Here is a 13,072-nt window from a genome sequence, read left to right as displayed (position 1 = left end):
GCCAGACTCCTGTTCTTCCTTTGACCAGAAGGTCTTCTTGGTACCCCTCCTTTCTGTCTCACCCCTTAGCCTTGGGCTTTTCAGCTCTTTTGGGAAATCTGTTCTCGCTGCAGTTCCATCTCCCAGTGTCCAGTCTCTCTGGAATCCTGGCTTCAGCTTCAGTTTGGGACTTGCTATCTGTCTCTCTGCTGCCCAGTCTCTATGGCAGCTCCTTCCAACTGAACTCAAACTGCTTTTGGTTTTAGCTTTCTGTGTCTGTGTGTGCGTATGTGTGTGTGTGTGTGTGTTGGGGCCACCCTCTCTGGACTCTTGTTACTAGACAACAGCACAGTTTTTTTCCTACTCTTGTATGCTTTAACTCTTCTTCAAGAGTCGTAAAAATCTAATTAGAAATGCAGGGTATACAAACAGAGCTTCAGATCTGCTATCTCCATTCAAAAATGAACTAGATCCCAAGTTTCACCTTTTAACCCACAAATGAAAAAGATATAAATTGAACTTAAACATAAAGATATACCTTATTCCTAACACACAAATACAAATGTAACTTACTTAAATTATCCCTATTTCCTAACACTAGCTAATCTTTTCCTTTTCACATACCTAAAGAAGCTTTTACAGTTTGTCTTTATATTTCTCACTAGTTTGCATTCATATTCTCTTTTCCCTTTCTTCATCAGTTTCTTGGTCCTCCTTTGCTGGGTTTTAAATTGCTCCCAATCCCCAGGCTCACAAGACCCTCACTGCAACTTTAAATCATCAAATCCATTCAAGAAACAGGCCTGAGACATGGGAGGCCAGACATCATAAATCAGAGACTGAAGTAACTGTAATTTGTAAAGGTGCTCTGTCTTTATCTGTCTCCGATTTTCACGTGCATGCATGCGACCGAATACGTGATGTGGCATTAATTTGGGTTAAGTGTGTAAGAATAAATAACCTTTATTTTAAACTCACAAAACTAGATCTAGAACACATAGATTAGGTTTGCATGTGGCTTTTTAATCCCTTTTCTTGTGTATTCCTGGATAGGAAAAGCATACATGTCTTTTGTCCAGAATCTGCTTTCTTTCAACTCAAAGCATTTCCACATTCTAAGAGACTCAACAGGAGATGATTTCTGCTGAGATGTGGTAATCAGTCTGTCTGAAGTAAGTCTTGACACCTTTTAAGGTGTGACATTACGTTTTCTCTGGACTAGTCGGTCAAATATAATCCACATAGGAATTTTCCAGCAAGTGGTTCCCTTACATTCTCAGCTAGCTTTTGCTTGTAGGTCTTTTTAAAAAACACATGTCCTACTTAAAATGTTCAATGTGTCCATAAGTAATTTGGGGCTGTGATCTGCTGTCATGACATAGTCAGTATATTGTTTTTCCAAAAACCATTTATTTAAACTATTTACAAAACTTCATGGGATGACATGGTTCTATGAACACAGTCTATTCTTTGTCTTGCTCTCTTGGGGCTGCTTTGTCATCTGACCTTGATGTCATGCCTACATCATCATTAACATTATTGTTTCATTCACATAACTATTAACTCTTTGATCTACAAAGAGTGACTTGCAAATCTGGTACAAAGTGGGCAATGACATTGCAGTCATCATTTTTTATTTATTTGTTCAAAGACCAGCCGACTCACTCCCTGTGGAGTACTGAAACTTTAGCCAAGTGTAGGAAAGCTCCAAAACTGCATACAATTGCACGACAGACCAGAAGAAATAAGTCAGCAACATAACTAGTAATGCATGATCTGCTTAAGAAGTGCTGAAGGGAGGTCCCCCATTCTGTCTATTGTTATGTCCAGCAGTGTGGGGAAAGGACAGGGCATGGAGAGTTTGAAAGTGGCAGCACTGGCATCAAATCAGCATTGCACACTGATTGGCATCATCATCTCACCGCTCTGCAAGTTGCTGGTGGTTGTTTGCCACGTGCACAAACCCCTGTACCAAGATGATATCCTACACGTATCCCATTGGAAGCAGATACATGGGTCTCACACCCCATTTTCAATCCGTATGTGGTCATGCAAAGTCTAAAGAAAGAGTGCTCCTTGTCCCAATTTAACTTCTACAGTGTCTTCAGCAAAACAAATTTCTGAGTTTTGTAAATTACAAACAGATGCTACAGACTGAACATAGTTTATTACATTTTAAAATTGTACTGATAAGTTCAGAAACAGGTAGTAGGGAAATTGAGCTTAATAATCCAAAATTAAACTAAATAGCAGCTTTGTCAAATTATTATTGCTATTTATATTTTTCCATTGGGCAGCACAATAACAGGATCCAGCTAGAGCCAACTGCAAAATATTCATGTTAGTTCTTGTGGGAAGTGAAAAAGGTCTGGAGATTTGTTAAAATCAAAATACTGTGGATGCTGGAAATCTGAAACAAAAACAAAAATAGCTGGAAAAACTCAGCAGGTCTGACAGCATCTGTGGAGAGGAAGATAGAGTTAACATTTCGAGTCCATATGACTCTTCATCAGGACTAACATCCTCTTTAGTTCTGATGAAGAGTCATACGGACTCGAAACTTGAAACGTTAACACTGTCTTCCTCCCCACAGATGCTGTCAGACCTGCTGAGTTTTTCCAGCTATTTTTGTTTTTGCTGAAGATTTGTTACTGTGTGCCAAGAATTAAGCTTGGAGCCTTTCTATAGTCTAACATATATTCCAACAAGTCTTGTTGAAGTACGGTTAACCCTGCATACATGGGATAGTTTTCCAGGAGACAGAACTATCTGAGATGCAGATCCACAGGTATGCCTTATGTAAAATTTCATTGTTAGTTTTCCATGCAGGTATAATGGATAAATATGGAATGCTGTGGTTCATGCTTGATATAAAAAGACTCCCAGTATTAGTTACACATGATCAGAAAGAACATACTCAGATGCATATTCCAGCAATAGTTACACAAGAATCAAATGTTTTGGTCTGGCACAAAAAAAATCCATTACCATCTACAACTGTATTTGTTGAATAAACTAGATGTACTGGGATAGCAGAAGCTTTAGGGCTTTAGAATGTAAAAAAAAAATCCTTCATCAGGTAAATTTACATATGCTATATAAAACAGCTTCCAATTCATTATCACCCATTTTACACACTCACATAATGTCAAAATTAATGACCCTCTAATGTTTAATAAATAGAGTTAAACTGAGAAATTTAGAGAATTACAAAAGAAACAACTGACCAATTGGTGTCCTTGATGTGAATTCAGGATCAAAGTGGAACGTGTCCTCTGGTCTTCCAACAGCTGGTTTGAATGGTGGTTTAATTTCTTTCCTGTATAATTTCTGTTGGGAAAGAATGTATTTCAGTAACTCATATCTAAATAAGATAAATTCTAGCTTCCTCTGTTCTTAGTGCACTGGTTAATGCTTTTACATTAAATTTCTGTCTGTGCCATTTTAGCATACACCAACCATTGCAGTAAAATAATGCATAGAGAAACCTAAACCTTTATGTTTCATAGCAAGTTATGGTGCATTATAATCCTCACTTTCCATTCTCTTATGTTGAATATTTGCTATAAATTTGTTGCAAAAATGTAAGTGGTGCTGTATTACAATAGAGCAAGATAATATCAGATCCGACATTAACACCATCTTCATTATGATTTCATCCATTTCATTGCACTCAGCACATCTTCTGTGTAAGAGGAAGAAACCTTGAAAATGAAATTTGATTGAAATAAATGGTAGATTGCATAGAGGATAAAAGATGGCAATTAGTGGAGATCTTAAGCTGTTTTGACATTGAAGACTTGTGCTATTGCTATGTTGGGCATGTGATCGGTCTCCATGTACCACTCTTCTTTTGTCAGATGGCTCAGTTCTGTCATTCTTTTTCCTTTATTCTTTCATGGGATGTGGGTGTTGCTGGAAAGGTGTTGCCTGTCTGTAATTGCCCTTGAATTGAGTGGCTTGCTGGGCCATTTCAGAGGGTAGGTAAGAGTCAACCATATTGCTGTGGGTTTGGAGTCACATGTAGGCCAGACCAGGTCAGGATGGCAGATTTCCTTCCTGAAAGGACATTAGTGAACCAGATGGATTTTTACGACAATTAATGATAGGGCAGGATTTTCCCCCCGTCGGGGGGAGGTTGAAGTGTGGGTGCACAGAGGTGCGCCTCCGATCGGCACCCCCGATTGGCTGTGTGCCGCTATTTTACGTGGCCGGGCCAATTAAGGCCCGCCCAGCATGACATTTGCACAGAGGCGCTATGTGCTCCCTGTGCAGGCGGGGGGGAATCCCTAAACCCGAGAGTGCGCTCTTTCACGCATGCGCACGAAGGAGCGCACTTATCTCCCTAAAGCTAAGTGCTGCCTCAAGGAGATCGTCTCTACCGTACAAATTATTAAAAATAGAAAAAAAACCCTGACATGTCCCCTCATGTGATACTGTCACATGAGTTGGGACATGTCCATAACTTTTTAAAAAACTTTAATAACATTTTTAAAAACCTACATAAAACCTCATCCCGCCCGTGAATGAGGTTTCATGCTTTTTCTAATTCCCGCCAAGGCTCCTGGCCTGCCTGCCAACCTTAAGGTTGGATGGGCAGGTCCATTAATTAGCTTAATGACTCTGACAATGGCCTCAGTTGGCCATTGATAGGTCAGCGGGCGCACAGCTGATTTTGCTGAGCCCCCACCTACCTGAAAATTTAAATGGGGCAGGGTGATGTCGGGAGTTCCGCCCGATGTCACCGTGCATCATTTTACACATCGGCGAGCAGGCCCTGCCCCCCACTCACCAACTGGAAAATCCTGCCCATAGTTGTCATGGTCACCATTACTGAATTTAGCTTTATATTCCAGAAATATTGATTGAATTTAAATTCCACCAGCTTCTATGGTGAGATTTGAACCCATGTCCCCCAGAACATTGGCCTGGGCTTCTGGATTGCCAGTCCAGTGACATTACTCCTATATCACTATCTCCCCTCAATGTGGCAGATCTAATTGCTGGATGTTAGAGCAGTTGGAAAACATTTTTAGGATTGCTGCCATAGTTTGTTTCACTTCTGCGTAATTCAATGTTCAGAATTGGCCATACTGTGCAGAGGTAAAGGCAGTTCTGGTAGATCTACATTACCACAACTGACAGGAGCTGAGAGTTGAGAAGGTTCTGGTAAAAAGTGCACCATTGTGTAGAAGATTGCATGGGTGGAATGCTGTTTATGTGGAAGTTGCTGCCTGTGGACAATCAGCTAAATCCTTGAAAGAAAGGGACTGGAATTCTGCCCGAGGAATAGCCAAGTTTGGAAGAACTGTGTGGCTAAAATTGGTGCCATGCAGGTATAGTAGATTGTCTAGAAGATCTGTGAGATCAATCTTTAGCATATCTCCTATTCTTTGCGCAATTTATAGTTTGTACCAACTGTGATTTGCCTGTAAATTTATGTTGATATTGATTCAGGTTAAATTAAAAGTTGTAAAAAATGAAATCTTGTTTGGTAATTTCATCATTTGAGCATCGTTCATTAAATTTGGTTAAGTTGATTTATGGATCCCAAGGGGATTATAAGAATGGGCAGCAGAGTTTTGGATAGCCTCGAATTTATGGAAGGTAGAGTCTGGAAGGTAGAATAGCTGGGGTAAGTCACTTTATTAGTACAGATATAGTGACCAAGCCATCCACGAAAAAGGCACAAATTAAACTGGAGATGGCACATGGTAAAGCCTTTGTCATAGCACATGATAAAGCCCACCAGTTGATTATTCTTACTCTGAATTCACCAATGTCATTTGCCACCATCATCCTAAACCTTATGACACAATGATCACTGTCCCCTAAATGTTCCCCCAATGTCACTTGATCTACTTGGCTCATCCCATTCCCAAGAACCAGGTCTAGCAGTGCCTCCTTTCTTGTTGGACTGGACACACACTGCTGTAGTAAATTCTCCTGAACACAATCCAGGAACACTTGTCCCTCACTGCCTCTTTCACTACCACTATCCCAGTCTATACACAGGTATCTAAAGTCCCCCATTATAACTACTCTATGATGTTTATACCTCTCTGTAATTTCCTTGTTCCTCTATATCCTTCCTATTAGCTGCTGGTTGATATAGTACACTGAGCAATGTAATTGTTCCCTTCTTATTCCTTAGCTCTAGCCAAATTGATTCTGTCCTTGAATCCTCTGACACATCCTCTTTCTTCAATGTTGCAATGCCCTTAACTCCTCCTCTTTTCCCTTTTCTATCTTTTCTGAACACCTTGTAACCAAGAATATTTAACACGTCTGCCCTTCCTTAAGCCAGGTCTCCATTATTACCTCAACATCACAATCCGACAAGGCAATCTGTGCCTGTAACTCCCCAATTTTATCAACTATGCTCCGTGCATTTGCATACATGCAGTATAATGCTGATTTAGACTTTGTTACTTGCTTTCTTACTCCGACTCCATCTATTAACTTACTATTCTCTATTTTAGTGCGATCTGCCTCTCCCAACATTCCAAGCACCCTGGTATTACTTTCTAATATTCTCTCCTGTTCCCACACCCCTGCTCTTGTAGCCACAGTATTATGTGGCTGGTCCAGTTCAGTTTCTGGTCAATGGTAACCCCCAGGATGTTGATAGTGGGGGATTCAGTAATGGTGATGCCATTGAATCTCAAGCGGAGAAGGTTAGATTCTCCTTTGTTGGAGATTACCGTAACCTGGCACTTGTGTAGCATGAACGTTACTTGCCACTTATTGGCCCAAGCTTAAATGTTCTCCGGGTCTTGCTGCATATGAACATATGTTTCAGTATCTGAGCTTTCATGAGTGGTGCTGAGCATTGTGCAATCATTAGCGGACATCTCATGTCTGTCCTTATGATGGAGGGAAGGTCATTGATGAAGCAGCTAAAGATGGTTGGGCCGAAGTCACTACCCTGAGGAACTCCTGCAGTGATGTCCTGGGACTGAGACTATTGGCCTCCAATAGGCACAACTACCTTCCTTTGTGCTAGGTATGACTCCAACCTATAGAAAATTTTCTCCATGTTTCTCATTGATTTCAATTTTGTTCCTTGATGCCACACTCAGTCAAATGCTGCCTTGACATCAAGGGCAGTCACTCTCACCTCGCTTCCTGAGTTCAGCCCTTATATCCATGTTTGCAGAAAAGCTGTTATAGGTGCTTATTTGAATAGAGACAATGTGCAAGGGTAGGGGAAAAGGCAGGGTAATGGCACTAGGTCATAATGCTCATTTGGAGAGCTGGTATGCAGACATGATAGGCCGAATGGCCTCCTTCTGTGCCATTAAGATTCCGTGTTTCTGTGAGGGGTCAAATGGCCCTGGCAGAACTCAAACTGAACACTGCCATGCAGGCCATTGCTGTGTGAATGCCACTTAATAGCACTGCTGACGACAGCTTCTATCACTTTGTTAATGACTGAGAGTAGACTGATGAGGCAGTAATTGGCCAGATTGGATTTGTTCTGTTTTTTAGTGTACAGGACATACCTGGGCAATTTTCCACACTGCTAGGTAGGTGCCAGTGTTGTGGCTGTACTGGAACAGCTTGGCTAGGGGCGTGGCTAGTTCTGGGCCACAAGCCTTCAGTACTATTGCTGGAATGTTGTCAGAGTCCACAGCCTTTGTAGTATCCAGTGCCTTCTTGATATGACTTGGAATGAAGACTGGCATCTGTGATGCTGGGGATCTCAGGAAAAGGCTGAAATGGATCATCCACTCATCACTTCTGGCTGAATATGGTTGCAAATGCTTCAGCCTTGCCTTTTGTGCTGATTTTCTGGGTTCCTCCATCATTGAGGATGGGGGTAGTTGTCCTTTGGTTAGTTGTTGTCCGCTACTATTCATAACTGGGTGTGGCAGGACTGCAGGGTTTTGATCAGATCCGTTAGTTGTGGAATCGCTTAGCTCTGTCTATTGCTTGCTGCTTCCACTGTTTGGCAGGGAGGTTTCTAGCCATGCATTTTTAGCCATGCATAGTGCTGCTCCTAGCATGCTCCCTTGCACTCGTCAGTGAACCAGGATTGATCCCTAGCTTGATGGGAATGGTAGAGTGGGGGATATGCCGAGCCATGAGGTTACAGATTGTGGCTGAATACAATTCTTCAGATGCTGATGGCCCACAGCACCTCATGGATGCCCAGTTTTGAGCTGTTAGATCTCTTCTGAATCTATTCCATTTAACACAGTGGTTAGGCCATACAACATGATGGAGTGTATCCCCATTGTGAGGTCACGACTTAGTCTCTGCAAGGACTGTGGGGTGGTCATTCCTACCAATACTGTCATGGACAGATGCATCTGTGACAGGTAGATTGGTGAGGAACAGGTCCTGTAGGTTTTCCCCTTCTGTTGGTTCCCTCACCACCTGCCGCAGGATCAGTCCGGCAGCTATGTCCTTCGGATTTTGGACAGCTCAGTCAGTAGTGAGCCACTGTTGGTGATGAACATCGAAGTGCCCCACTCAGAGCACATTCTGTGCCCTGGCCATCCTCAGTGCTTCTGGGTAGTGTTCAATATGGAGGAGTGCTTATTAATCAGCTGAGGGAGGGCGTAGGTGGTAATCAACAGGAGGTTTCTTTGCCCACGTTCGACCTGATGCCACAAGATTTCTTGGGGTTTGGAGTCAATGTTGAGATCTCCCAGGCAACTCCCTCCAGACTGTATACCACTGTGTCACCACCTCTGGTGGGCCTGGTGGGAGTCACACTGAAAATACTAAAAGTGACTGTATAAATCCTCACCGAATATATGAATACTGAATGTATAAACAATTACTGACAGTACCAATAGTGAGTATTAAAACTCACACAGCATGAAACTGAGTTTATGGGCAGGATTTTTCCCTCATCGGGCAGGCATGGCAGGCGGGCCCGAGAGCGGCCGCACAACGGGTCCACCTGCGATCAGGCCCCAACCGCGATTTCACGTTGGCTGGCCAATCAACGGCAAGCCAGCGTGAAAGGCGTGCTGAAACGCTCAGCGCTGCCTGGGTGGGGGGGAGGAGGGTAAGCGTGGAATTCAGCGCAGGCACGGGGGAGCGCACAGTGAAAGCTCCCTGAAGGCCAAGGGCTGCCTCAGGGACCTCAGGTATTTTAAATCACTCAATAAAGCTTTTAAAAATCCAGAAAAAATGTCCACACAGTGGACTCAATCACCCTATCACATTGATAACAAAAATGCTGCACAAACATTTTAATTTTATTTTTAATTAACATCGGAAGCCTCATCCTGCCCATGGATGAGGTTTCCTCAAAAATCCTCAAAAAGGCCGCTTGGCCGGTTTGCCCACCCACCAATCGTAAGGTTGGACAAGCAGGGAAAAATTCACTTCACTTAATTGATTAATGGGCTTAACGGCCTTCTTAATTGTCAGCGGATGTGCTGCTGCGCGCGCTCACGGACTAAAATATCGCGCGAGGACACGATGACGCTGGGACGCTTACCTGACGTCATCGCAGACTATTTTATGCTCGTGCGTGTCGGGCGCATGCCGACATGCTGAGCTGAAAATTCTGCCCTATGAAAAGTTACTGAAAGTACTGATAGTGAATGTTTAAAAAGTCACTGAGTACTGATATTGAGTATATAAAATTGTCCTTGGCGTGTGTGAAAGAGAAACAAATTTCACTAGAAAACTACATGCCAAAATTTAGCAATTTCACGCAAGTTAAGTTGTTACTTGCGTCATATTTATTTTTAGCTCTGCTCTTTGAAATAGAGCTCATGAATACAACCTTAACTGCGCATAATGTTAAGTGACTGTTTCAGACTTGTCATTTACCAACGCACAACTTTATGTCCTTCCAGATGTTGAAATCGTACTGCAGTATACACAGGGAGAGTTAAACAACAGCAGAAAGGCCAAACACATTACAGTGCATCTCCACACCATAAACAACGATGCTTATAAAAAAAATAAACACTGATTACAAAATAGCTGATTAGAATTGTGAAGTAGCTGATTAGAATTGTGAAGTAGCTGATTAGAATTGTGAAGTAGCTGATTAAGAGTACAGAATCACGTTCATTAACAGGAAATCTTATTAACAGCGTAAAAATTAAAACTTCAGAATCAGTGGGGCACTTACATTCCAGTCTATAGTTCCAAAGAAACAATGCCTTTTTATCTCCTCAACGCCATCAGGTCCAGCACCTTAAAACCAAAACAAAAATACAAAGTTGGGAATCAGTACTTCTGAAAAGTCATTAGGCTGCATTTTAAATACCCCTGTAGGTATGTTTCTGATGGGGTGGGCACATAAAATAGGGTGGGTGCCCTCTCCACCACTTTCCCGCCCAACACTGAGTTCACCCCCATAATATGAGGTGGGGGGGTGAGGATGGGCGAGCGCCAAAATCGGCAGCCTGCCCGCCATATTTAAATAATTAAGGGTCATTTGGGCTTGTTGATCCAAGCCAATTGGATCCGATAATACGCTGCCCATGCCAAAAAACATTTGGCATGGGCAGTTGAGTGGGAGTGGGCAGCCTGCTTTTAAAAAACAATTTGTCAAAGGGTGGGAAGGAAGAGGGGAGCATGATCTTCAGGGGATGCCCTTTGCAAATCGGACCTCAGCCCCGCTAAGATAGAACCCTCCTTTCTTCCTACCTGCCTGCTGCATTAAGCACACCACGCCCATCACCACACCACTGCGCTTCTCCCTAACCTGCCCAAACCTTCCCAGCCCAAGGCCCTGGACTTACCTGTCTCTGGGATCTATTAGGCTTTCTTCTTCTCCCTCGTTGCAGTCCCAGCAATGCCCACTCCTGCACTCTTGGGGCTGCAGGGACTGATCAGCCGGCAGCTCCCAAGGGCAGAAGTCCCACACTGCCCCTATTTAGCCCACACACTACACGTTATGGCTGTGGGGCAAGCTGGTGTAGAGTGGGTGAGCTCCACGCCGACTTTGTTTCCGGGGTTGAAGGGGGTGTTGGGGGTGGGACGGAGAGGGTGTGGGGTGCTGGGGGAGGGCGAGCCATCCATCTCCCGAAATCCCATAATATTCTGCCTATTGTTTCGTAAAGACACCTGAATCTGATGTCTAATGTACACAATACACCAAATGGAATTTCTATCCTTGGTTCTTCTGATCATGTAATGTGACAAAGCTTTCATCCTGTACTAAATTATTTTTCTTCCTGCTATGTTGTGTCAAAACCAACATGTTCTTTTGAAGTGGTTAATGGTGAATTATAAAGCTGCAGTATACTCAAGAACTCCAACAAATTACAAATTTACACATTCTGTAGATTAAAAAAATAGTCATATTAAAGTGAATTAAAGGCATCAACAGAAACTGGGAGTTTGACAGACTGCTATTCCTATCTGATCATTCAGATCAGTCCTGTATCGTTAAGGGACGGATCAGTAGCTTTGTTGAATTTGTCAGGTTTTTTTTGAAAAAAAAATGATCACATTGCATTACTTTTGTCAAATAACTATTTCTCTTATGATGGTTACTTTTTTTTCTTTGCACAATGTGTAATTAAAATGTTGAATCAATATTTACAGTAAAATAACTCAATTTTGGAGAAAACTTGCATGAACAGTGAAACGAGCCAACTGGATTTCAAAGCATATGTTCCTTTCACAATGAAGCAAACAACCTGTGGACAAATCAGAGGCTGATTGTTCCTTAAAAGGACCTTGTTTCAAAAAAAAAAATCTTTAATGTCAGCAGAAAAAACATGTTTATTGGGAGAGCTCAGAATCACAAATAACTTAAAAGTGCCAGTTTATTCCACTCAGAGACCTCTTAATGTAACATCTGACCTATGCATTATTATCTGTGAACAAATTTATTGAGTTACCGGAAAACACATAGTGCCGAATTTTTAGGTTGTGGGGTGTGCACAATTGGCAGGCCCAAGAGCAGCTGGGAAACAGACCCCGACCGGGATTGGCCCCCAACCGTGATTTCACGCTGGCTGGGCAATCAACGGCCAGCCAGTGTGAAACGCGTACTGAAAGGCTCAGCGCTGCCAGGGTCGGGGCAGGAAGAGGGCGGGCAATGATGTCACCGCGAGCGAGGGTGAGCACTGGGAGAAAGCTCCCTGAAGGCAGGCAGCTGCTTCAGGGAGCTGCAAACCTACACAAAATGAAATAAAGCTATAAAAAACTAAAAAAAAATGTCCATGCATCACAATAAAGCACCTGAAAGCATACCTCATAAGAATGCTGTCCACAGATATTTATTTCTACTTTATTTCCTAACAGAGATTTCATCCCGCCCTTGTACAAGGTCTGATGAAAAATATAAAGGCCGCCTGGTCGATTCCCCCATCTGCTAACTGTACAGTTGGACTGGCTATGAAAAATAACAGACAATTGCGCCGTTAATTGGCTTAATTGCCTGCTTAATTGTGGGCGGACACACTTCTGACTTCCAATCAGCAGTGAGCTGTCCCCTGATTCCCATTGACTCCAGTTTTGCTAGGGCTCCTTGATGCCACACTCACTCAAATGCTGCCTTGATGTCAAGGGCAGTCACTCTCACCTCACCTCTGGAATTAAGCACTTTTGTCCATGTTTGAACCAAGGCTGTAATGAGGTCAGGAGCAGAGTGGCCCTGGCAGAAAAGAAGCTGGGCATCAGTGAGCAGGTTATTGCTAAGCAACTGCCGCTTGATAGCGCTGTTGAAGACCCCTTCCATCACTTTACAGATGATCGAGAGTAGATTGATGGGGCGGTAATTGGCTGGGTTGTATTTGTCCTGCTTTTTGTGTACAGGACACACCTGGGCAATTTTCCACATTACTGGGTAGATGCCAATGTTATAGCTGTACTGGCATCTTGACTAGGGGCACAGCAAGTTCTGGAGCACAAGTCTTCAGTACTATTGCCGGAATATTTTCAGACCTCATAGCCTTTGCAGTATCTAGTGCCTTCAGCCTTCAATTGAATTGGCTGAAGACCGGCAACTGTGATGTTGGGGACCTCCGGAGGAGGCCGAGATGGATCATTTACTCGGCACTTCTGGCTGAAGATTGTAGAAAATGCTTCAGCCTTATCTTTTGCACTGATGTGCTGGGCTCCTCCATCATTGAGGATAGGGATATTTGTGGAGCCTCCTCCC

The 13,072-nt window shown here is 43.0% G+C and overlaps 1 protein-coding gene across 1 annotated transcript in view; it reads right to left on the bottom strand.

Moving 5' to 3' along the window:
• The window catches only part of LOC144690122 (ribosomal protein S6 kinase alpha-2), a 435,548-nt gene that overhangs the window by 97,916 nt on the left and 324,560 nt on the right, over positions 1-13,072 (bottom strand). The window contains exons 11-12 of the mRNA XM_078557599.1: positions 10,085-10,149; positions 3,207-3,309 (exon numbers count right to left, since the gene is read on the bottom strand). Coding sequence (XP_078413725.1) covers positions 3,207-3,309; positions 10,085-10,149 — 168 coding nt within the window. The remainder of the gene's footprint in view (positions 1-3,206; positions 3,310-10,084; positions 10,150-13,072) is intronic.

This window comes from Cetorhinus maximus, chromosome 14 (assembly GCF_964194155.1).
Source record: "Cetorhinus maximus chromosome 14, sCetMax3.hap1.1, whole genome shotgun sequence".
Taxonomy (NCBI): domain Eukaryota; kingdom Metazoa; phylum Chordata; class Chondrichthyes; order Lamniformes; family Cetorhinidae; genus Cetorhinus; species Cetorhinus maximus.
Note: the sequence above shows the minus strand (reverse complement) of the source record. Positions and strands in the feature narration are given on the sequence as shown.